This window comes from Patagioenas fasciata, chromosome Z (assembly GCF_037038585.1).
Source record: "Patagioenas fasciata isolate bPatFas1 chromosome Z, bPatFas1.hap1, whole genome shotgun sequence".
NCBI classification, from domain to species: Eukaryota; Metazoa; Chordata; class Aves; order Columbiformes; family Columbidae; genus Patagioenas; species Patagioenas fasciata.
The window spans coordinates 20,317,272-20,342,285 of NC_092560.1; the positions used below are offsets into that span (position 1 = coordinate 20,317,272).

Below are 25,014 nucleotides of genomic sequence, written 5' to 3' on the forward strand. Positions count from 1 at the left end.
ATTATGAAGTTACAGCATTGGTTAGATAAGAAAGCTGACTGGAAGAATTGTGCTTCCGGCAGGTTCAGGAAAGAGCACCTTTTGTGTACAGTTAGACTCTTTGCTTGGTAAACTTGAATGAGATTGTCACTCTCTCCAGTTACGTCAGTGACAGGTTTCCCAGCTTGAGGGCAATCCAGTTTGGCTGTACATAGATCTATCACTTTGGGTCCTGAAGGGACATCAAGAGAAAGGTGTTTCAGGCCTCTTAGGCTGTTTTAGGTACTGCACTACTCAGTCTTTGTCCCTTATATACAAACAAGTCTGTTTTGTCTTGAGTAGCTCAATGGGTAACTTGTGAGAGTTGAATCTGAAGGGCTAAAGCTCATGTTCTGCTTTGAAAGAACCTTCTTCTCAGTTAAACTGGAATTTCTTGCCCAGAATGTTGTGGACCCTGAAGGTTTATACTGATTAAAGAGAAGTCCAGGCAAACCGATAGAAGAGTAATCTGGTGAGGATTCTTATATACATGCTCAAGGAATTCTTGAGCTGCAAAATAATGGAACTGATTAAAAGATTATACATACTTGCCATGTTCTTACGTTCTTTGCAAGCCTGTGTTTTTTCACAGTGGGAGATCTGCGATGCAAGACTAGATGGATACTGTGATCATTTTTTGTCTTCTTATTGCACTCAGCTCACTGCCACTTCATTTTTCAAGAGAAAAAGGTGCAGAAAAGTCCTACCCTTGCCAAACATGTTTCATCGTAATTGTTATTCCTCAGGTCAGACTGCAGGGATTAATTGGCCTGTGAATATTTTCAAGAAATGTTTTCTGTAGTGTCTAAAGGATGGAGATAATAGCCGGATATTTTGTCTGAGTTTTTGGAAGTTTATTTTTGACACTCGCTAATTTGTCTGTTGGGCAAGTCTTACAATAATTTATTCTGTTGATACAATTTATACTTCAGTAGACATGATGGAGTCTTCCATCCTGTATAGCACCCAAAATTCTAGGTTAAATCCAGCATTCCAGTCATCATCTTTGTATCTCACTGCGGTCCAAGTTACTAGAAAGATTACCTTGCTTCATCTCCTTATGATATGGCATGAAAGCTATGTACTGCTTCATTAGTAAAAATATCAACTGTGTGAGGCAGATAGACTGTTCATGCTGCCAGGCAACTTGCCTCTTCAGAAAAGAATAAAAGCAAACCTTAATATCTTCAGAACAAAATGTATGGTAACCTCCTTCAACATAGGCTTCCCACTCCATCGCCAACAGAATAATCTCCCATCCACTAAGTAAAGCCCAGCTGTTAGTGACAAGACTGACAATAGTCACACACTTTTCTTATTGTGTAGGCATAATTCAGGGAGGTACACTATCATCAGAAACTGGAAGCTATTCCTCCAAACAAATCTGTCAAATGCCAGTAATGATAATTACTAGTGATTATTCACCGATTGCTAATGTGTTCTAGATTTAGACATTCCAAAGTAGGGACAGCCTGGCAGTTTTTCATGTGAGTGCGTATTCAGGCGAAACTTTTTAATTTTTAGCTTCTAACTATAACTATTAGTAAGGAAAAAGCTAATGTTCAGTTGCTGAAATCTGTACTGCTTAAGCTTCATACAGTCTTATACTTACTTTACAGGCTTATAATATTTCACTTTGAAAATAAGACGGAAATGCTGCCTAAAGCCTGTTAAAATAAAGGGTGTCAGATAAAAGATTAAATCATCTTTCTGTTAGAAGAGATTTAGACTAGGTCAAAAGAAAAAGGGAAGTTGTTATAATTCATTTGCACTCTGAAAGCGATGCTGCATGAGATTAATTGGAAATCAGATATTTTGTGAGAACAGATGTTACTGCTGGAAAAAGATGACAAGCTTTCAAGCACACAGAGCATTCATTAACTGATTATACAGACGTAGCAAACTCACAGCTAACTAGAGAACAATACTGCATCTGTGAATAAATAGTTCTCTAAAACCTTTTTAAAAGCAACCGCTTAATCCTCACCTCTATAGTCCTCTCTTTAGAGAATTTAGGCACTCATCTAAATCTTGTAAATTGACTTTCCAGTACTGAAAGAAATAAGCATTTACTGAGAACCTGAAATGGCAGTTCATGTGAACCATTTGAAAACTGATTTTTTTTTTTCTTTTTTTTTTATTGTGAGTTTTGTTGCTGTTGTTTTGTTCTTTTTATCTGGAATGAAGAGCTGATCAGATCAACACTACTGTCAATGAAAGAGAGAGAAAGAATGTATGAGGAAGGACAATGCAGTTTTAGATCAGTATTAGGCCTCAAGAGCATAACAAAGAATTCAAGGAGAGCATCCTCTGTGCCCCTCTTTTCACTGATTTTGCAGGTAAGTTCTGTAGGTGTGAGAGAAAATTTTAACATTAAATGCTGGGTTGAAAAGTTGTTTCAGTTTCTTAGAAATGAGATTTTGGAAACTTACATTTAATGCACTTTTCTACATCTAATACAATTTAAGTAATATCTATTAATATTGTACTAATAAATCTGGATTCTGTTAAATGGACAGTTTCAGCTGATCTGAATTCTTTGAGAATTGCTGTATATAACTGGACACTGATTAAGCAGAACAGTATGAAGAGGAGCATGGTTGCAGATGGTTAGTGCCCTCAGAGGGTTACTCTGATTTGGTCCTCAAAACACTATTCTCCCCAGCTGCATTTATTTTGTCGCTTCTGTGGCTGCCAGGATGTCTGCGGTCCTCATTCCCAGTGGACATGTGCCCTCTGTACAGCAGCTGGCTCAGCCAGGCTGTGTGTCACATGGAAGTTCTTAACTGAAGATGCTTTCCCCATCCTCTTCTGATCCACAGACCAATCCAGCAATACAGGGAGAAGGAACAACTAAGCCACCACTCTCTGCTCAACTGCTCCTCTGTACTCTCTGTTTCCCATTATGGAACATAACAGCTTTGTGCTGCAGAAACCTTAGGTGACGACTCCTTATTTTGTGTTATCCATGCATGGGTGACTCCTACAGAGTAAATGCATTGGTGCCATCTGAGCTGTCCTCTGGATTTATGGTATGGGGACACAAGTTTAACTACTAGTGCTGCTCCCTAGGAGACAAGACTTCTTTTGGTCACTATTAGCTGCTAACACTACTGCTGTGGTTTGACTGACTCAGGGAGACACTGGCAAAAGACAGTCATTGTGGTTCTCCTCACCTCACATCCCACAACTCCCAGTAAGAGGAATATGTGGTTATAAGCCAAGACTAATCTGCAGATAAGTCCATTCAGCTTTGTAGGTTGGGCTATCTGCACACAGCCCTATTATAGGCAGGTAGTGTATATATATATATTGTAGGTAATTATATGGTCTCAAAAGGTTATGCAAATACCTATGAGAGTACCAATCTCAATGACACCCTGCTGATGCAATGCAGTCTTGTTATCCCATATTATAGGACTATGGCATGGAAAGACGAGGTAGCCAGTACATAGTCATCCAGTCAGTATGTACCAGGGCACGCAGTAGAACTAGTTACTCAAGCTCCAGACAAGTTTTCTGTGTTGTCATTCCTATCCATGTGTGTCTTTGCATGTGGCTGCATCCCAGTGCTCTATTTTATTTTCCACGATTGTTTACCTTGCACACTGGCTCAAGCAGGCATAAAATCTTGTGATCACATCTGCCATGACATTGAATTTCCTATTCCATCTTTATAAGAAAGTTTTTAAACTTAAATCTGCCCTTATTTGTACTCAATAAAGAAAACATGATCTGACACTCCATTCTTAAGCTCAGCTTGATGTATCTACAAAGGGTTTTAATTCAGAACTGCTTAATTCAAAAGATTTTAAGGACTACAAGCCTTTCTGCTGAGTTATCATTGCTTCAGTGGGAAATAGGAAGCCCACAAATATATGCTTGGCTTCTCAGCATGACCTATTGTTGCTCACAGCCATCTGTGTTTACAGTAAGAGATCGCCCACATGCATTAGTCTGTAAACAGTATCAAAATCCAAAGCTTTCCTATTTTTTTTTCTTCTCTCTTTCACTCTCCATCTATTGCAGTCTGAGGGTGTTTCCATCTAGCTATAATATTCACAGATTTATTTTTTTGAGGTCTAAGCAGTCTAGCAGTTCTCTGACCTAGTGCTTCAAAGATGCCTGTGCACTATTGGCAGTTGAAAAGATTATTAGATTATTGTTGTCAGTATTTAGGGAGCATTTACTATCTGCCTCAAACCCTTCCTGGCCCTCTAGCAGTGGTTGCACGTTCAGACAACCAGTGCATATTCAGTAACTAGTCAAAAGGCAAATTAGAAAAAGCCAAACCCATGAATTTCCTTGACATGTGGAGGATGTTGGGGGCACCTCCATTTGGTATTTGGAAACTCTTAATTTCTTCATATTAGCTGACTTCAGGCTGTCAGCGAACCATCTTTCTGACCAGTGCTGAAGCCAGGAATGGCCACAAAATTTATTTTGCAAGACAATTATGTTTCTGCTAGACTACATATATATATATTTGTGAATGTGCAAAAAGACATAAATCCCAAGGATTCCCATAAATGTTATTGGCAAAGAATGGAATTCAGATCATGTTTGGACTTGATATATTTTTACAAGATGTTATTAAAGAGCACACTCACATTTCAAGTAACAAACAGGAACGCACTTGTGGACCATGTAAACCACAGCTGTTGTTACCACTTTATGATCCCCAGGACAATAAAATCCTCATGTGCATATCTCTATTCATAAAATACATTGTGTCCGCATCTAACAAAGGTAAACTGGCTCAACATTGTAGGAAGTTCTGTGGCTGTTGCAAAGGTGAAGAAATCACAGCATATCCTTGCATCATAGAATTGAAGGCTGTCTGCAGCTTCTGAAGCAACGCTGGGATTATCCTGCCCTCCTAGTCACTGCACAACCACTCCCAGTGCCAGGGGGGCGAGAACATGAATTACTGCTGCCGTGGAAGGAGCCATGGTATTTGGTGACAAGGAGCCTGAATGTGTTAGTAACACAGCTCTGTGACACGTGTGTGGAAATGCATGCTATGCATGGGGAGCACCACACTGGGCTGACTGCTGTCAGCCCACAATTTCCCTTTCTTTATGGTGGTGTTCATGACCTCCAGGTATTGACTGATCTGACTTGTGAGGTCCAGTATATGGGCAGCGCTTGGAGTCTGTTGCCTACTTTTGCCTCCTGTGTGACTTCCTTAAACCCATATATGTAACCGCTCTGCTTGAGCCTTAGCTAGTTCCTGTCCCGGAAGTGTGTTGAGACTGAAGCTTTAGGAACCTAATGAAATATGAGAAATTCTTAGAACTTACTTGAAGTGTTTGGTGAAATAAAGCAAATATGCCATAAATTTTGGGCAGATACAAAGGCACAGGAAAAGAAAGAGAGAAAAAGAGAAACGGAGAAAGAGAGAAAGAAAGAGAGAGAGAAAGAGAAAGAAAGAAAGAAAGAGAGAAAGAAAGAGAGAGAGAGAAAGAGAAAGAAAGAAAGAAAGAAAGAAAGAAAGAAAGAAAGAAAGAAAGAAAGAAAGAGAAAGAAAGAGGAAGGAAGGAAGGAAAATGTAGATAAATAGGATAGATAGAATGACATATCAGACAGAGAAATGTAAGCAAATTATGGCAAAGAAATCTATGACGATTTACAACATTTTAGGTAACAATAACTTGTGCAATGGAGAATAAGTTCCTTATCCTACTGGCCTGCATAGAAAAAGTGCCTTGCAGTTTTCACAAGTGAGAATACTCGGATGGTTAATCCTGGAGAGTAGCTAACTAGCTGTGCATCCACATCCCGTGGTGACTTGCTCATGCACCCACATTCTGAGAATGGAATCGGTGCTTCAGGTGCTGGTGCTGGAAAAGCCTAATCTGGTTTAGTTCCGTGATGCTGAATCTCTGAGTGAGCATGCTGAAGACAATACTGATTTTTAAAAATCCAAAAGTAAAATCAGGACTTTTCAAAGTGGGAAACAAGAGTGGAATAGTTAATACAAAACTGGAAAATATTCTAAACTTGGCCTTCTTAAAACTTTTGAGAGCATAAAGTGAAATAAAAAGTGAAATTGTTTCTTCTTACTAATGGTTGTTATTTTCTTCAGTAAAAAGAAGAATTTAAAAATATTTTTAGCTAATCAATACAGAAACTAGCAACAGGCAAAATATTTTCTTGTCTATTCACTTATTACATTTTGCTGCATCAAAGAAAAACAAATGTGATCTGTCCTCTCAGAAAATTTCTGTGTTCAATTAAAATTTTGTGTATTTGTATGGACACTTTAAATACTATGAAAATTCTGAGCTGCTTGCTAAACAATATGAGCTAAAATTTTCTTAGAAAGGACCTGTTCACTGCATAACTGACAGGAATACCAAATCACCTTGTCCCACAAAGGATCTCATATCCTGGTATGGATTGGACAAGGACATAGTAATCTTTCTTTTTTTGTCAGAATACCTGTGTGCCCCAGGCCATCTATTTCTTAGATGAAAGCTTCTCCTTGTATCTTTCTGTAAACCAAACTCAGAGCATTCAGAAAACATATTCTTCATATCTTGTATGCAGTCTGGCAATCCCTGACTACATGCTCTTCAATATTTTTGGTATTTTGCTTGTGCACAAACAGAAATTTTCTTTTGGTTTTATGTGGTCAGTAAAGGAAGCAATTACTCAGGAAATATCTACCCTTTATTTGATGTTTTGACATCTCCTGGACTTGTGCCACACAGTGCAAAGGATATTAATCAAGGCAGAATTACTTGGGAGAATTTATCTTCATTGCAAACAGAAGCATCCATCTGAATTCTGTCCTCCAGGAGAATTTTTACTGGTTTTGTGATTGGATCAAGTCAAGGCAAATGCACACCTTAAACACCCCAATTTTCCCATCAGGGTCTGCCTGTGGCCTACAGTCAGAATAAGGCTTAAACAAGTATTTTCGCAAAGAGCATACCCATAGGAGAGCTTTCTACAGGATGTAGTTGCTTGTTTCTCAAGGAAGCCCAAAATTAGCTACAAAAAGACTGTAAAAGTGCCAGATGCTTTTCCTGCATAGTCATCCACAAATCCACTCATCCTCAGATCTCTTTTTGAAGCAGTTATCTTTGTTTCTCATTTCATTCAGATGGCCTGCCAAATCATTGGCCAACAGAGCTGCCACAGAATACTACATGAAGAATTTGATATAGAATGCATAGTTTCAGCTCTAATGGAGGAACATTTGAAAACTGCTGTACACCAGTCTGGCATGGAAGCACATTAGTTTTGGCACAGCATCATTTTAGCATGTCTGCAAGGCTTTTGATTAAGAGCTAGATCAGCTACAACCAGTGTAAAGTATGGACAAGGCAAGCATGGACCAGGCGAGCTTGGGTGTGTCTATAGCTGTCCGTGCTCTAAATCTGTTCATTAAATTTTAACTGATAAAGTAAATAAAAACATTTTAAATAAATTAGTTATCTAAGCCTTGCATTTTTAGGACTTTTTAAAGGACAGGTGGCTTGAATGAACTAATTAAATCATCAATACAGTTAAAACTCAAAGTCAACTCTAGAGATAGAGAGTATTTGAAACTTACAGTACTTGCACTTAAATTATTAATGAATACTATTCATTATAATAAATCTTAGTAGGAGAGTACAACATCTCACATTATTCTTAATACGTGCTATTCTCTCCGTTGGCTAATGTGGAATTTTGGAGCCAGGAGAGTTATACTCAAGCTCTTACTAATATACTGGCCAAATGCCGTGATGTACTGAACAAGGTTTATGTCCCCATATGAGACACCTTAGTCTTTTCTCAGCTAAATGTACACATTTAGCTGCAAATCACAGAGACAGTCCCTACCCAACCTGCAACAAAATCACTGAACAGAGGGACCCGTACCTGCTATTACAGTAAAAGCTTCTGAACATGGCAGCCTACATGACAAGAGGAGGGAGGCACAGAAGTCTGTTGTGTTGGTCTTTGTTTTTTAGGAAAAAGTACCTTTAATGTGGATATTACATCAATCAACAGGAGTTAAAATACAAGTAAATAAATAAATATATTTTCCTACAGTGCGAAGGGAAGGCCTTTGGGTACAGTTTAGCAATTATAAATTGCCGTCCTATCATTAAGTCACAGGATCCTTACTCAAAGATACAATTCCTATTTCTTGTGGGAACAAGAACATTGTTATGTATACATGACATTTCAGGTTTGGTTTTGAGTATTTCTTTTTGGTGGGGCTGAGCAAGGAATTGCTTTCAGGCATTGTAATTCCCTCATGACTTGGACACATAACAACCATCTGTTTAGATGCTTCAATCCAGAACATGTTGTTTTCAGAGCAATGAAAGGATAATAAAATGAATAAACAAAAGATAAAAGAGATATTTCCTGGCAAAAAAAAAAAACTAAACCAAACCAAACCAAACCAAACCAAACCAAAACAAAAGTTGAAAACTTTTGTTGGTAAGGCAAAGAAGATTTCTGTAATGTGAAGTTAGATCTTTTTATTTTTCTGGTATAAATAGTACAGTATGTGAAGAAAAAGCACATGGAGAGGATTCAACTACTTAAATAATATAATTTCAAAGGTGCCATTTGCTCTAGTTACTAGAGGATTTACAGGTAAACTGCTCCATTTCTTGAAGCTAATAGAAGTACCACATGACAAAACACAGTTCAGACTGGTAATAGGACCAAAGGTTTCAAAGGGAAAAATGAGCCAATTAAAAATGAATGCTATTAAAAGGCAGCAATTCACTAACATCCTTAAGGGTTTATTTAACAAGACATTCTGCAAGAAGAGGTCATCAGTCATTCACAATATACCACGCAAACATCAGGCACCGTGCTAGTATCAGAGGGAGTACTTCTGGAACTAGGTGGGACTTGGTTTCTGTTTTGCTCGCTTGCCCTGCCTCCATCAGGCAATCTGCTAATTGTTTAATTATTGTTACCTACAGTTCCTCTGTTTGGGTGAGTCTGAGACAGTCTAATGATATGAGAAAGCTAGTGCACACGTTGGCACTGCTGGGCACCTCCTTCTACAGTGAGCCTGTTCTCAAGGACTATTTTCTAGTCCTCAAGAAAATCAGATTAGTATCAAGTGTCTATACTGAAGTTGATTTTATTCTTCTGTATTATCTGAGAATGAGGCGAATAGGACTTTTCATCATTGTCTGATCTGTATTTGCTTATAGAAGGTCAATTTTTTTTTTTTTTTCCTCATTGTCCCATTAATTCTTATAATGACCAAATTTCTGGTGAATAGCTATACCGTAGAAGGAAACACTAGCAGAACTGTCAAACATCCAGTTAGTGTTAACACAGCAGCACACAGGTGATGCCTCTGAAGATGGAGGAAAATGTAGGAAGGCTTTTCCTGGGTGGGAATTCTATGTGGGTATGCCAGCCAGAAGGGAACGGGTCTCTCAAGGTCTTGCCTCCTCTGTCAAATCTTAGCAAAATCCTTTCAATGTGTCCACTGAAATGCTCTCTGAAAGACTAGTAATCGGCTCATAATCTTCCTAATTTGTGCTGCACAGATATGTACATTCACATGCATAGAAACTAGAGCTGGCTGGGAACTGCAGTAGGCTTCTCATAGGATTAAGATCTGTTAATTATTGTCCATATTCATTCAGAAGTTGTGGGTTTTGTGTTGCTTAGTTTTTTACAAATGGAAAATTGTAAGAGGGAGATGAATTTACATGACTTTTGTTTAATGCTTAAATTTCAAGGGAGAAGAGGAAGAATGATTACACTGCTTAAAGCCAGTTTGGGGGAATGGATTTGAGATGCCCTTTTGACTATTATTACTGTGACTTAAATGGGAGTATGCCCTGTGGCAGCCTGTTGAAGACCAAGCAAACCTTAGTAATGGCTCTGCCATTTACAGGGCCTGTAGTCAAAGTTCAGTAGCAATTTTCCTGCCTTAGCTACCTGCTTCAGGAATGATCTTTTGTAGTTATCACTACCATTATTATTTTAGCATGCATCTTTGTTTTGCCCAGAGAAAGTTCTTTGATAAGATACAGCCTTAAATCTCCCACCAAAAGTATAATTGAACTAAACAGCTTGGTGAGGAGGAAATAATATAACAATATAAACCAAATTTATTCAGAGCTTATCATGATGGTGTTGAGCTAGACCTTGGTCTTGAACTTGCTGAGTATATTAACTGAACCTCTGACTCACGCAGTTACGTCTCCTATGCTTCGAGTAGCTACTTGTGACCAAAGGCTCTGCACATTGGTGTGATTTCAGCACTGATGCTATAGTCCCTTATCAGTTTCTACAAGAATGTAAGGGATCAGGCTAAGTTTTTATTCTTTGTAACTGGAACTGGCAGTGCATAACTGCCTAGGTGTGTGGCTCCTACAGAATGGTATAACTGCTTTCATCTTTAAGGACCATGTTTCTAGAGCTTGGCAACCATACGTGTTAGCTATCCTTCTCATATACCCTGTGACCCCATTGTATTCTGTTACGGAATAATACTGGTTAAAAACTGGTTTTGTAACGGAGGTAGTCTGCTGCTCTAAGCAAAAGTACATCTCAGTTGCCCTCGGAGCTGAAAAATAGAAAGGAAGTCATGTGTTCAGCTTCTATAATTCTCGTGAACAGTATCAAATTCTGATCTAATGGTAATATGAGTTTCAGGTGGAGCTGTGCAGGCAGACGTGACTGCTATGAGTCAAATACAAAGCATGTATGGGCAATATCTGCTGCATTTGCACTAGTGGTATGTTTTGCATGCTTCAGATCAATCCTGCAGCAGTATATTAATATTACTGGAGTATATCCCAACAATTTGCCAGTGAAGAAACAAACTCAATAAGAGTATGGGAGAACGGTGTGTCTGTGGCACCTTAACTGAAAAGAGTTCAATCCTGCAGGACAGATTAATATATTCAACTTAGGTTCCCCTCCACCTTTTACTTAGCTTGGCTGAGTTAAAATAGCAGATACAGCAGTACAGTCTATGTAAGACTGGTGGGGACACTGCTAGCCTACACTGAAAGCCTGTACTTCTGCCTCTTAGACTGAAGGACCTTGCTTATCTCTAGGCTGTAATCCCAAATCTTGCAAAAACCTCTTAGACTGAATCTACCTCCTGGGTAGCTGAATCTTTTCAGTTCACTTTATCTCTTCATGTGTCTCTGATTCTAATCACAGCTAGAGTATCAAAACTATACATATTTTTAACCAGGGCTGTGGCAGAGAAGTAACATGTAGGAAGTGGAGATGAGTGTGACGCCATCTACTTTTTAGTAGAACTTGACCTCAGCTGGCAGAATACAGAAATGTGGAAGCTGGTAGATCTGTAGCAACAAGCGTTACGATACTGTGGGTAACAACAGGATAAGGCTGGGTGGGTGAATCTAACAGTCCTTCTCAGAGAGCTGGCTGCTTTGCAAACTTTATTCTCAAGTGGTAGTCAGCACGGTGATGAAGCAGCTCTTGCACAGAGCCTGGCCAAAGGGTGCTGAAGGATTGTAGGTGCAAGTTCCTCCTGGACTTCAGGTGCTGAATACCTGGAACAGACTGAGAACAACAGACTCATGGGGTTGGTTTGCTTGCATGCACTGTGCAGACAAGGTCCAAAGCAGACACAGCAGCACAGCCCGTGCTTGCTTTCCTCTACAGCAGCTGGCTGGGCTCCACGGCAAGTCCCGGAGGTGGCTGGTGGTGCACCGCACAGGAACAGCAACCCGGCAGCTGCGGTTCAGGTGTGCTGGGCACCGTCCATGGAACTGGGGGACTGCAGGGACACTGAGGAACCGCAGGAACGATTGAACGAAGCTCCACCACACTCCGGCTGGTGCCGCTGGCCGCAGTGGCGTGTGGCCGCAGGAAGGAGCGCGGCACCACGGGGGAAAAGCACTCGGCACGACTTTGGGATGATGCTCTACTTGCCCCAAACGCCGAGTCGGCCAACCTCATCCTTCGGCTGCTCCGAGGGGCCGGCACGGTGTCGGGGGCACCTCTCTGCCGCCCGGGGCGTGTTGGAGCCCAGCGGCTGCCCAGGGTCGCCGGGACCGGGCGAGAAGAGACGAGGGTCCGCCGGGACACCGTGCGAGCCACAGGCCGCGACGAGCGGGGGCGAGGCCTGCGATGCAAATGAGGGGGCGAGGCCTCCGGAGCGGTGGGGCGGCGGGGAGGTGGCGAGCGCGGCCCCGCACGGACGAGGCGGGAGGCGGCGCGGCCGGGCAGGGTCGTCCGGGAAGTGCGGGGGGCGGGGACCACCGCCGTGCGGTGGGGAGCGGAACGGGGCACGGCGGCCGCAGTCATCCCGGCGCAGCGGGCAGCGGAGCGGGAACATGGCGAGCGTAGGAAACGGCACGGAGGAGAGCGGCGGCGGCGAGGAGGTAACCGGAGGGAGGTGGTGAGAGGGCAGCGGGCTTGCGGGCAGCGGTCGGTGCTCCTCTGCGGGCGCAGCGGCGGGGAAAGGCGCGGGCGGGCCCCCGCTGCGCCGACATCCCGGTCGCTCACCTGCCCCGCGCCGCCTCCTGCCGCCGCGCTGGGGCCGGCGGGCGGCCAGCCGGGCAGCCGCCTCCTCCCGGGGCCGGCCCGGCCGCCGGGCGACAAGGTGCCGCCGGGAGTTGAGGGAAGTTGTCTCGGTGGCGGGGCCGCGGGCAGCCCCTTCCCGCACCACCCGTCGTCCGCTTTTATTTTCCTCTTTTTCTTCCCTTTTTTTTTTTAAATACCCCAAAACCAAAAAACAACAAACCAACTCCGCGTCAGAGCTGCGCTTCTCCGGTGTTTCGTGCGAGTTTGCTGCGCCCTTTCCCCAGTGCGCGGTTCTCCCGGCGGCGACCCCCGCGCAGACCCCGTCCGGGCGCCGCGGGCAGGTGTGCGGGCAGCATCGCTGGCAGCTGCGCGGTGGAGCGTCCGGCTGCACCGCCGACTGCGAGTGGGTGTGCGAGCGAGAGGATGGCAGGGAAAGAGAGACTTTACCGCCAGGGTGGGCTGGCAGGGTACGGTTTCTCCTTCGTAGGCACCGTGTCCCACAGGTCGTCCGCAGGTTCTGTGTCTGGGAAGTGAGATCCGGCAGAACTGTCGTTGGTGTAAGAAGTGTTATAAACTGGAGTGTATCATTTTACTGTTGTTTTGGTTTAAGGTCCTTTAAACAGCCCAAACGCAAGTCCCTGAAAACAATCACCTGAACTTTTAGACGTTCTTCATATCTCTCAGTCCAGAAAAATGCAATAGCAGAATCATTGGTAGCACTCCTCAGGAAGCTGGTGAGAGTAAGGGATCTCCTAGAGTAGCTTTTGAGAAGGGTGCTGCAAAACTGAAGCGGTTTTAACTGGAGGGTGCTTTTGAACACAGTAGATCAGAGTCCCAGCACGAGTCTGAAGCCCAGCAGAATGTTGACTTGATTTCTGACTGTACAGTCTAAATCGAATAATTTTAAGCATTGCCTGCTTTAAGTGGCTTCTTCAAAAAGGTTTATACGGCATACCTCTGGCCAAACCTTGCTGAAGAAAACTTATGAGTCATTTGATTACACAGTAGTTGTTTAGGATTTGTTTTTGATTTTTTTAGAACCTTGTTAGGATGAATTTTGCCAACAGGCCTGTGACTGGTGCCTCATTTCTAAGGTGAGGCAGTGCTTCATATAGCAGGGCAACTGACAAATGTATGTGTAGGACTTGGTATGCTGTGTCATTTGGATGAATCTTCATGCTTTGTATTTGGCAGTTGTAGAAGCCGTTCATGGAAGAGATAATAAAAATCATCTTCTTTTTATTGGTTGGAAGGTGGGGATATTTACTAGACTATATGTCAGAGCATGCCATAAAAGTTGCTACTTCCCAAGGTTATAGTCTGGAGGCATAATGTGAAGAGGATGTGAAGTGCTTAAATCTCATTCTATATGCAGTGAATCACTGCAAAATCATGGAGTGATCTCTGTGAATCTGAGTTTTTGTTTCTAATAGGAATAGTACCAGTGAGAACAAGTTATTAACCAACGCTTGCTGCTTTCAGTAAGCAAGTGGTTGGAATTCACAGTTGTTAAAACAGGTATTTAGTAACTTAGTTGTAGCCCAGCTGCCCTGTGTGAGCAATAGGGAAGAATATTTTTCACAGAGTTTGCTGTTAAGTGTGAATATTGTATTGGAGGGAAAAAAGCTGCCATGCAAACAAATAGAAAGGTAGGCATAAAAGCACCTGACAGAGGGTTATTTGACCAGTAGTCTGCAAAAAGTGCAAAGCTTTCTCCAGGTGATCTTGAAAGACCTCATGGTCTTTGCAGAGACTTGTGCATGATTCTCTGGAAGTCTGAAAAAGACCAGAATTGGTAATGGAGTAAGTGCTTAGATTTTTCCTGGTGAGATCCCAGAGTTCAGGAAGAGAGGACAGACAGTGGCTTGGTCTTGGGGAGAGTTGCAGTGTCTGTAACAGAAGTCGTCTAGGCCACTGTATGCTGCCTTTCCTTACACAATCTCATTACAAATAAGCTTAATGTGATTCCAGCACTTTAGGCATGAGATAGTTGTTTTTTACTGTCTTAGTGGGTTTTGTGTGTATGTTCTTTTTTTTTTTTTTTTTAAGTGTTTGCAACAGTTATGATGTTAGGAGACTGAAGCTGGGGAATGTTACGATTAGCTTTGTTCTTAAGAGCTACATGCATCTAAATAGTGTTGTTAATATGGAACGTGGCACATGGGAACTCTACTTCATGATTTGAGTGCACATGCTTAGTATCATACAAACATAGCTTTTAGCACAGAATTTTGCTTTGCAGGGACTTGCGAATGCTTGCTCATCTCCCAGACTTTGAAGAAGAGTTTGTTATGTTAAACCTTGAAGTTGGTTCCTGCTTAACAGGACATTGACCACCAAAACTTTGCTTCTGAAGTCCAAGCTTGTGGTAGCAGGTAGCTGCCCCTGCCGTAGTTCCTGATGCATTAAATTTGTAGTTTTCCTTATGCTTCTTGCAGCTCAAGGAAGTGCCAGTTACCATGTTTATCTATCTTTTTTTTTTTTTTTTTAATTTATGCCTCGTTGTACTTCAGCTGTGGCTTTCCAGTGGGCATGGTGAGGAAGTGATATGAATTGTAAATGAGTCTTCGGGTTTTTTTTTTCCCAGCTGATGCCAAGTGTAGTGGTCCAGTGTTTATCTTCTTTAAAAATCAAACTCCAACAGGAACTGGAGACCTAAGCCTAAGAGGCTGTATTGATGACAAAGTGTTATGGGTATGCTCATCTGGGAAAACAAGTGTGTGTTAAACTTGAAATTTTCGTGTATAGTGTTGCTTCCTGGGTGTTAGAGTGCATGTGGTCATCCTCTGCTAGGAAGCAGTTCCCTGGATACTACATGATCAAAGTGAAAGTGCCCAGCTGTGAACTCACAGGGTGATATGCCATTGGCACTTAAACCACTATATGACACTGAATTCACCTACTCAAAGTACTTATGTGAGTATTCTTTTGGAACAGGTTGCAAATCTAGAATAGTTATGCTTAACTTTAAGGGCAAAATAGCACTCCCAGCCACTGCAGAGTCTTCAGGCAAAACTTTAAGCCCTCTCCCCCCCCCCCCGTCTAAAGATTACTTAAAATAGTGGGTCAGATCTGCTTCCCATTAAGTTCACTCTGTGCTGCCCTGGTTTTTCAAAGTCTTAAAGCCAGCTTAATTGGTTACTTGGGGATTCCCTATCCATTAAAAAAATAAACAACCAACAAACCCAACCTTGGTGTTTGTGCATGTGAGGGTTGTGGTCAGACAGAAAGGATCACGATCAAGAAGTATCTGGAAGCTAAAAAAAAATGCCTTATGTGGCCACAGTCAGCCAGGCTAAGGATTATACACAGATCTGAAAGTGATTTGGTGCCCTTGCTGTGGTTAACTCCAAGGCTTGTATTAAAGACAGCTTGGCCAATTCAGCTAATCTGTGCCTCAGCTCTAAACTAACCTACTAAGGAAAATTTAGGTAATGAAGGTCTGATGATGTACCCTGTACTCTCTTGAACTGCTGAAGCAGGGACAGACACAGTACAGGGTGGCTTTATCATCCTGAACAGTTTATCTTCAGAGCTAATTTCAAAATGAAACCAGCATTGTCTCTAACTCAAAAGATGTTTAGTACTGATTGCTACTCTGTTTAAGTACTCAAGCTTTTCATCCACTGCTGCAGCAGCTGCTGCACTTAGGATCAAAGAACTTGCTATTGTTGTGCTTCTCTCCATCAGTAGCTTAATATAATAATATACTTCAGAATAAATTATAGAACCCTACAGCACCAACTGTTCTCTCTCTCATGTTTGTGCTGAGGACTCTTCACCACTCTTGTTTGGTAATTCCAGCCTGCAAGAAGAGTCTTGGTGGTGGGAAACAGTGGTAGCTGCACTCCTCTGGAGACTTTCTGAAGCTGGAGCTAGCTAGTCTCTGTGGCACCTTTTTCACCTTAAAAAGTGAATAAGGTGTTGGGATTATGGAGTTGGAAAGGGGTAGCGAGGGCACTTTCATGAAGGATGATTATGCTTGAGACATACTTATCTGATTTGTATGGTTTTGTCTCTGAGAAGTAGATCTTGTTCAACTGAAGAACATAGAATCTGAACTCCTTTTGTCAGCTTATTGCAAAGTGTTGGCTTTGGCACATAGCTCATCTGTTCTCTCTTCTGTTTTGGCCTCTCCTACTGTTAGAGGACATCTACATCTGAGAGGCAAGCTATTCCAGCAGCACAAACAAGAAAAGGACCACAAGAAAATTCAGCATGACTAGTAATTTTTTTTTTTTTTAAATAAAATTTGATTGCTGTCTCTGCTTCCAAGCTTCCAAGGTTCTTAATTTCAAATAAAACTTCATTTTATCCGTGGGGTTACCTGTTGAGAGGTATTATTTTTCCTTTTGACCACCTGTTCAAGGTAAGGAGGTGTACTGTGTACTCCAATTTTATACTACCTATATTGTTATGAGATTTTTATTTTTCACATTTTTGTGTTTCTTTTTGGGCTCCCTAGAGTTTGCTTCATCCATCCATTTGAGCTCCTTGGTTGACTCTGACTGAATTTGAAAACTGGGTAGATAAAAAGAAGTGTGGCTTAAGTCTTTATTGGTTTCCTGGAAGGCAAAAGGAAGCATATGTAATGTGTTCCAGCTAAACATTCTTATTTAATGTTCACTTTGGTTAGACAGCATGCTGTTCCTCCTCAAAGTGAGAGATAAAAGATCCGGGGAATATGAGAAAAGGTGGGGTCACTGTGGAAAGCGCCAGCTGCCTCGTAGGGAAGCAAAGCTGACAGATGTCTGTGAGAGCTGAGTACCTATGAAGTGAATTTGTTTGTCTGTTATAATTTGCCTTTACATCTCTTTCCTGTGCTTTTTAATGTGGTGAGGATTTTTTTTTTTTTTTTGGGTGGGGTGGTGGTATTTATTTTGTATATAGATGGAAAAAAGTAGAACAAAGGAGGAGAGCCAGCTTTTTATTAAGGTTTTGGCTTTTCTTTGAATATTGAGCTGCGATTCTGTTGTGGAAAGCAGTATCTAATATCTTTTAATGAAGCCTTTCCTTTGAGCAGTGGAAGTTACTGTCCTTGCAGGTATAGCTGTCTGGGCAATTGCAGCCAAAAGTATGCCATCCACTGTATGGAAAGACAGTTCTACTTCATACATAAGCTTAAAATGAAATAGGTTACTTCTTGTACTTCCAGTAAATCTATGTGAGAATTGTGACTTTCTCGAAGTATGTTTGGTTCTGCAATACATGTTCTTCCTGTATGGACACTTCAGTGCCAGTATGCTTGGAAAATCCTCTAGGCCCGATGGACTTGTTGAAACTGCTGGAGGTCAATGACTTGGCTTGCATAAAAGCTCTTGATGGGCCCATCTCTTGGCAAAGAGGTTGCGTGTTGAAAGAGAAGAGGAACTTAATTACTTCTCGGTAGGCTGTGTGTTATGTAGCCGCATGGACCAGGATGACTCAACTTATGAGTAGCTGATAAACATTTATGGTCCTATGCCTCCTGTCTTGTTAAGTAAGTCTGCTGCAGCTTATCTAACCAAAGGGACTTGTGGTAGCAAGGTAAGTTTCGAGTAAGTCATAGGTGTTTCTCTTCCTGTGTGGCACCAGCACAGAAGGTAGAGATAAGGTCATAGTTGCTGGCAACAGGCTGGCAGGAATACAGCCTGACAGGCCACATCCATCTGGCAGGCAGCAATTTTCACACATACTGTTTCTTCTGGATTAATAAAAATGGTATTATACTTGAGGGCGCAGAAATGGTGGGTCACTGCTCTTGCAACCAAAGACGTGAAAATCAGCTTTTAGAGGTGGATCTGTGCTGCTGTGAATGTGTGTTCTGGTTAAAGCCTGTACATGTCCAAGACCTTTGTGCCATAGGTGGCCAGGTGACTGCGTGGATGGTCAGAAATGTGAGACTTTTGTGTGTGAGTGCTAAAAATTGCTGCTTCTGCTTCTCTAAGCCCTTTCATGTTCAAAAAACATTTCAGCTAAGTAAATATTAAGTAGATATCACAGACCTGTGGACTTATGCCCAAACACCAGGTGCTGAAAACAAGAGCTTCTTATCAAGCAAGCGAAGCCTTGCCTGTCATCTTATTCTGGAGTAAAGAAGCAATGCTGTTATCACATAGTAAGGCAAGATAATCTAATAACTCAGACCTTCATAGCAGTGATTTTTTTTTTTTTTTTTTTTGTTATGAGGTGGTGAATGTATTGTGTTTTTATTTGACTTCTCTGGTGCCTTCACTGTGCAATAGAGTATTAGATAAAATTTGCAAGCCAGTGTTTGGGTGTGCGGCGCTGCTTCCATTTCTTCTCATCCCCAGGAGCAAACATCGTGTGCAGTCTTGCTCTCCAGAAATCCTCTTATTGGAGAATGTACAAGGACAGTCTGTCACCAAAACAGGGAGATCTGGAGGAAACTTGTTTCTGAAAACAGTAATTTCTGTGTCTGGTAGCTATTGGATTGGCAGTACTGGTTGTTCTAAGCGTAGTATTTAGTGAGTAGTAATATTTGGCTGTAACTAGCAGTGGGTAGCCAGAAGAAAGAAGAAATACTCCTATTAGTTTTAGTTTAGGGAAGTGTGATTATAAAGGTAGAATATGTCATACTGGCTTTTATTTTCATAGAGAAATAATGGCATAGGAAGATGATGTTTTATCTGGGTTCACTGCCTTTGGACTGTCGATACCCAATCCAGCGGGGCAACTAGCTAAACTTGCCCATTTGTCATGAAAACAGTTGCAAATGGCGGCTTTGAAAAGTGTCATAGTATGTGATGCGAAGCTTAAGTGCTTCTTGAATTCTTTTTTAATAAACTGTGGCATAACTAATACTTTATTAAGTACAGTTTGTTAGGGCCTTCATAGCAAGAAAAATGTTTTGAAAAGTAATCCTATTAAACTATGTTGAGGGAGAACGGTGATGGTGGGGGTGTTTGAGCCGTTTTTATCCAATTATTATGCTATTATATCCTTACATCTTTGTAAGAAGTTAATTATGTTAATCGTGATGTTATTTGTCAAGGGAAGTATGAGCAGCATAAGAATTGAACTTTGGAGACAAAGCAGTTTATCTAAATTTAAGTGTTTGACTTGGACAAGAGGAAGAACTTTTAAGGTAAGAGTCAGTGGCTTAAACATAGTATTAAAGAATATCTAAATCTGTGCCTTGTCCAGATGGAGAATCTTAGCGTGAAAAACATGTGCAACTCTGGAAAATCCTGTTAAACTTATCTGCCTGTGTACTGCTACTTGACACCACTGAAGTGGCTGGCTCTGTTAAGCTGCGTTCTACTGAGCTTAAGCAAAGTCTCTTTAAAAGCTTGGGAAAGAGATTCAGGAGCAGCTCAGTGTCTGTGTCTTTTAATGTAATTTGAATTAAAGAGCTATATATGGCTATAGCTCCCTCTATCAGTGGAAAATACGGGGTAGCTCATGGCCAGGCACTTCTAGAAGATGGAATCATTAGTCTGACACTTTGCTGACATACTGTGACTTCTGCTAAATGTGAACTATGTAAATTCAAGTCATGATGGGTACAAGGCATGGGCACAAGTTGCATAGTTAATTTTCAGAGTGAATGTGTTTCTCAGTAAGGAATGTTAAGGTCCAAGTAAAAAAAACCCAAACATATATATATGTATTACGGTGGGCTCTTTGAAAGTTTATTTCACTTACTTGAATGGTGGGGGTTTTATCTTCGATTTGATTTGGTTAAGTGACACATTTGTAGTGGAAGTGCAAAGTAAATGCAAGTTGTCCCAGTTTTGTAATTCTTTGTGAACTGGAAACTAGGGTATAGAGAATGTGAATGTCACAAATCAGGTCCCAGGCAGAAGGATACTCCTGCAAGTCATACTCTTTATTTGTTCTCTTCTACAGTTCAGTGTTCCACCGTGGAAGACTCCTTTTGACTGCTTTCTGAATTAACACTGGCTGTGAGTTGTACATTGGAGTAGTCGAGAAGCGAGCGTGCAGCTATAAGCAGCGATGTGCCTGTGTGGAGAGGAGGATGTTTGTGTCTCTGAGGGAAAGTAGGCAAGTGGTTCCTGGGGAGACTGCACAGCTCTGTGTCCATGGTGCCCCGCTGTTGGGATTTTCTGCTGAGTCAACAGAGTCATTCAGCTTACAGGTGTGTCATGGAAGGTGACTGTGCTGGCACAACTGAAGGAGTAGTGAAAAAAGAGCACAGGGACTAGGACTAGAGGTTGGGTAGTAGGAAGGGGCTCCTCTAAATGGTTTAAGAGTTGCAACCATGGGATGTTGTGTATGGTCAGGATATAGGGCTTGTTTTCTCAGTTGTCCCTGAAGCGTACTCCTCCTGTCTTTGGCTGCAGTAACCCACAAAGTTATGTGTTTGTTTTAGCTTTGGTCTGTGCTGTAGGAGCAATAGACCATGCAGTTTTACACTGGGAAGGTAAACTTCATGTGGGTTTTGTGTTTTGTCTCTGTGGAAATCATAGCTTACAGTAGCAGTTAGTCTCTTTAGATTATGTAGGTGAGTTCTGGAAGCTGCTGAACTTAGGTTTTAATAGTTGCAGATATTGGCCTAAATTGTATCTTTTCTACTTCAAATTCTCACCCTTTAGAAAGGAATAATAAAAAAGTCACATGAGATTTCAAAAAATTTTGCAACAGCCTCCACAAATTAGTAACAACAGTTTAGTGTGTAATGACCATGGGCTATAGTGAAAATGGATATGGATACCAGCAACGAGCAGAGACAGTTGGTGACATAAATAGATCCTTAGCAGCCTGGATTAATTTTCCAGCTGATACTTCTCCTTCCATAGTTAAGACGTACTCTATGCCTTTTGTTAACAGGTTTTGCTTTTCTGTTTCTGTGTCTGCGGGTGCTGACAGGAGGCTGTGTTGTGCAGGGGTTCACTGCTTTAGATTGGGCTGCGTGGTCATGTGGGGTTTCCTTTTGCACGGTGTGAGGCGTGACCGCCTGTTCACTGGACACTTGCTGCGGCGGAATGGCAGTGCTCTGATCGCCTGTAAGTACGCAATGCAATGCCCCGAAACAGACCTATAACCCTCTGCAATGTAAAGCCCCAAAAGAGGCCGTTAACCCTCTCGGGAGGAGGAGGAGGAAGTGTGTATACATGAGCAGTTGCCTTGAGGCATTGACAGACTGTAACCTTGCATTTGTGGTAAGGTGACCCTTCAGGCAGAAGAAATGACGAATCTGGTAACAACTGTGTATTTACTCTTTCCTTGTTATTACACTGCAGCTAGAACTTCCAAAGGCTATAAATTCCTCATGACATCAGTAAGCTGTACAGCGAGTGCGCATGTGGCGGGGGGGAAACTGCGCTTTCCTGACAAGCTTCAGTGCATAAGTAAATGATATGACTTCTGTATGGGGAAATGCACGCTGCGTTCAGTGCGCCTGTGTGGTCTATTTGGTGTCTCTTTTCTGGATCCTGCAGCTGTCCTGCTGTGCCTGAGGAAGACTGTGCTCTGCTTGGGATAGACTGGGTGAAGAATTACAGTAGGAGCAGTCTTGATGGAAGAAGGAAAGCCACAGGCACTTGACACATTAACAAAACTTAAGGGGCACATTAATAACTCTTACATTAATGACATTTGAAGGCGTGTGTTACTTGTGATTTTTTTTTTTGGTAAGAGCCTCGTAACTTCAGAGGATAATGTGTTCTGTTTGTGCTTGCCTGTAAGTAGCATAGGAAGAGCTAACACTTCAGCATACTGCCTGGTTAGTTCAAGATCTGATTCTGCTTAGTGTAGTTTAACGTGACACTGTATTTCTGTGTTAGGTGTTTGTCTCACTTTCTTCTGGTGGAAATCCAAAAAACTCTCTAGAACACATGTATAAATCTGCTAATATTATAATTAGTTGATTTTACACTAGTAACAAAGTTAAGTTGCTCTTTCCTTAAGAGGATGCTTTTCTATTAATGACAAAAATCTAATTGTTTCTAGGGGAGATGGAAAGTGGGCTGCACTGAGGAGAGAAGGTGTGCTCTGGATAAAAGTCATTGCTTTAATACTGTATTACAGACACTTCTAACTGTAGATAATGTTGACTCCTAAAGCTCTGCTGTTTTGTTATTGCAGTTAGTGCTGCTGGTGGATTAGAATATATCTGTAGGGACTTTCAAGTTCTGTAATGAGAACAACATAATCGTAAATAAAATTGTTGGAATTACTGTTATTGCAGCAAAACCTTCTTTTAAAGGAGATGCACCAGTTAAGAAAAATCACTTAAATTGCTTTTCACTATAAAATAGAACTTCATGGTGCTAAATATGCAGCAACTGCTGTTGTGGTCTGTACAAATGAATAGCCAGCTGTGTAGTCAAGAAGATATTTAACCTGAGGGACACAAGGGGAGGTTAATACCCAGGATACTCGTATTTATGTCCATGTGGTTTTTTTATTAGTTTTAGGCAAGGCTGGCACTGAATCTTCTTTAATGAGGTAAACATGTTTGTTCCCCAGCTTGGGGTCATCTCTGAAAAGTATTAATATCTGCAGTTCCAAGGTGGTGCCTCTGTAATGAGACTTATTTAGAGTTCTTGATTACATTGTAATTGGTAAGTGTTCTGGAACACTGTCAAAATATCCCTCCAGGGGAACTGTGATTTGTAAGAGGTGATGTTTTTGACTGGATAAGTGTGTAGCAAGGGCACTGTGAACCTGTTACATAACTAGGATTTTTTTTGGTAGCTTTAGAAATCTGTGGAAGCAGTGAGCCACCAACCAGTGACAAACCTTTTATACCCAGAACTGACAGATCTGGATGCTAGCTCTTCTGATGATGAGAACATAATATTGGTAATTCTGATACAGTTCCAAAATTTTATCTAATGAGAAACTGAGGGAAAGCACTGGTACTCCTCTTACTTGCGGTTTTAGAGGTGGCTGTCTTCACGGTACAAGCACTGTTTGTGTTATACTTCAGAGACCTCATGTTCTGTTCAGATGTGCTGATGGTGTGTCATGACACTAAGATAAAACTGCAAGCTTATTATTATTATTGTTATTATTTGAAAAGAAATTATTTGAGTCTTGTTCTTTACAGCTTCTGATTGTACCAAACACAAAGCAACAGTAACAGAACCTGTCTCTGAAGTACATGGATGCTCTGGCAACAGCACTCCTTTGTGCTGATCACGCAGTCCTCTTTTACAGCAGATTGCAGTATAGCTGTGACTCGAGCAGTTCTTGCCTTCATCCTGGTTGAATTAATCTGTGTGTGCCCTTTTTTTTTTTTTTTTTAAATTTTAAACACATAAAACACATTGTTGTGTGAATGAGATGAGAAAGTCTGGAATTATGATGACCAAAGTTGCATTTAAATGAGATCTTTAGAAAGTGTTCTTGCGTAAGCGATGAAATTCTTCATGGTAGATAAGACAGCAGTTGTCTTGAAAAAGTTTATATTAGAAGAGTTAAAAAGCCTGCAGCCATGGCATCAAGTGTTATGCCATCAAAGTATAGTTTATACCCTTTCATCTAGTGAAAGTGAGGGCATTTGTTTCTCTTTGTGCACTGGAATTGGGAGAAAATCAGTGATTGATTTCTTGTGACAGCTAAGTATTTTGAAAAGATGGTCCTCAGTTCAGGATGACTCTAAAATTGATTAATAGCTTTTACAAAACCAGAGAAAAGTTGTGGGGTTGTTGTTGCTGTTTTTAAAATATACAATTTAGAGTCTTTTTTGACTTCCCAAGCTTGTTTACTGTGAGATTAAGCCTTACCTTTCAAGAAATATGCATGTTTCCACATTGCTTGAAGGGCAGAACTATTCTTACTTCTCTTTCCTACCACGTTTTGACAAGTGGCTTAAAACATTTGAAATGGTCTTGATTTATAATCCATTCCAGCACTAGATATATTTTTTTTACTACATTCTCAATGCTTTTTGTTTTACCTCATAGTTCTTTAGCCCCTGTTCTTGAGTATTAGTTGGTTGTAGTTTCTTGCTGTCCCTAATGTTGATCAGCTGGGCTAACAGCTCTGTTCAGTTGCAGATAATAGCACTCCTACTAAAAAGTATGTATTTGGTAGAGGGAAGGATGATTTCTGTGTCTTTGTGTTGTGGTTTAACCCCGACAGACAACTTAAAACCATGTGCTACTCACGCCTCCCCAGCTCTGGTGTGATGGGGAGGAGAATATGGAAACAAAAGATAAAACTCGTGCACCCAGGTCCTTGAGCAAAAGCAGCCCCACAGATGGGTTTGCCTCGGCCAAAGCAGAAGTAACCCAGACTATTTTCCCTGATGTGTTCATGTGCACTGCAGGGACTTTATCCCCTTCTACAGTATGTAGAAGTTTTGATTGAGCGGGGCCAGCTCAACTGGTAGATCCCGGATGTTAACTAACCAGGTGGCTTTTGCTAAATGTGAATCCCAGTTCCTGAAGGTTCCACCACCCATTGCTCTCAGTGTAGTCTTTAACAGTCCATTGTACCATTTGATTTTTTGCTGGTGGCTGGTACATGGTGGGGATGTGATATAGCCACTCAATGCCATGTGCTTTGGCCCAGGTGTCTATGAAGTTGTTT

The 25,014-nt window shown here is 41.5% G+C and overlaps 1 protein-coding gene across 3 annotated transcripts in view; it reads left to right on the forward strand.

Moving 5' to 3' along the window:
• Positions 1–12,206: 12,206 nt before the first annotated feature.
• The window catches only part of TTC39B (tetratricopeptide repeat domain 39B), a 74,945-nt gene continuing 62,137 nt past the window's right edge, over positions 12,207–25,014 (forward strand). The window contains exon 1 of one of the 3 annotated variants that reach the window (XM_065861562.2): positions 12,207–12,368. In XM_065861562.2, the coding sequence (XP_065717634.1) occupies positions 12,321–12,368 (48 nt within the window). In that variant the 5' untranslated portion in view covers positions 12,207–12,320. The remainder of the gene's footprint in view (positions 12,369–25,014) is intronic. The other 2 variants (XM_065861564.2, XM_071801966.1) reach the window with 2 other exon arrangements.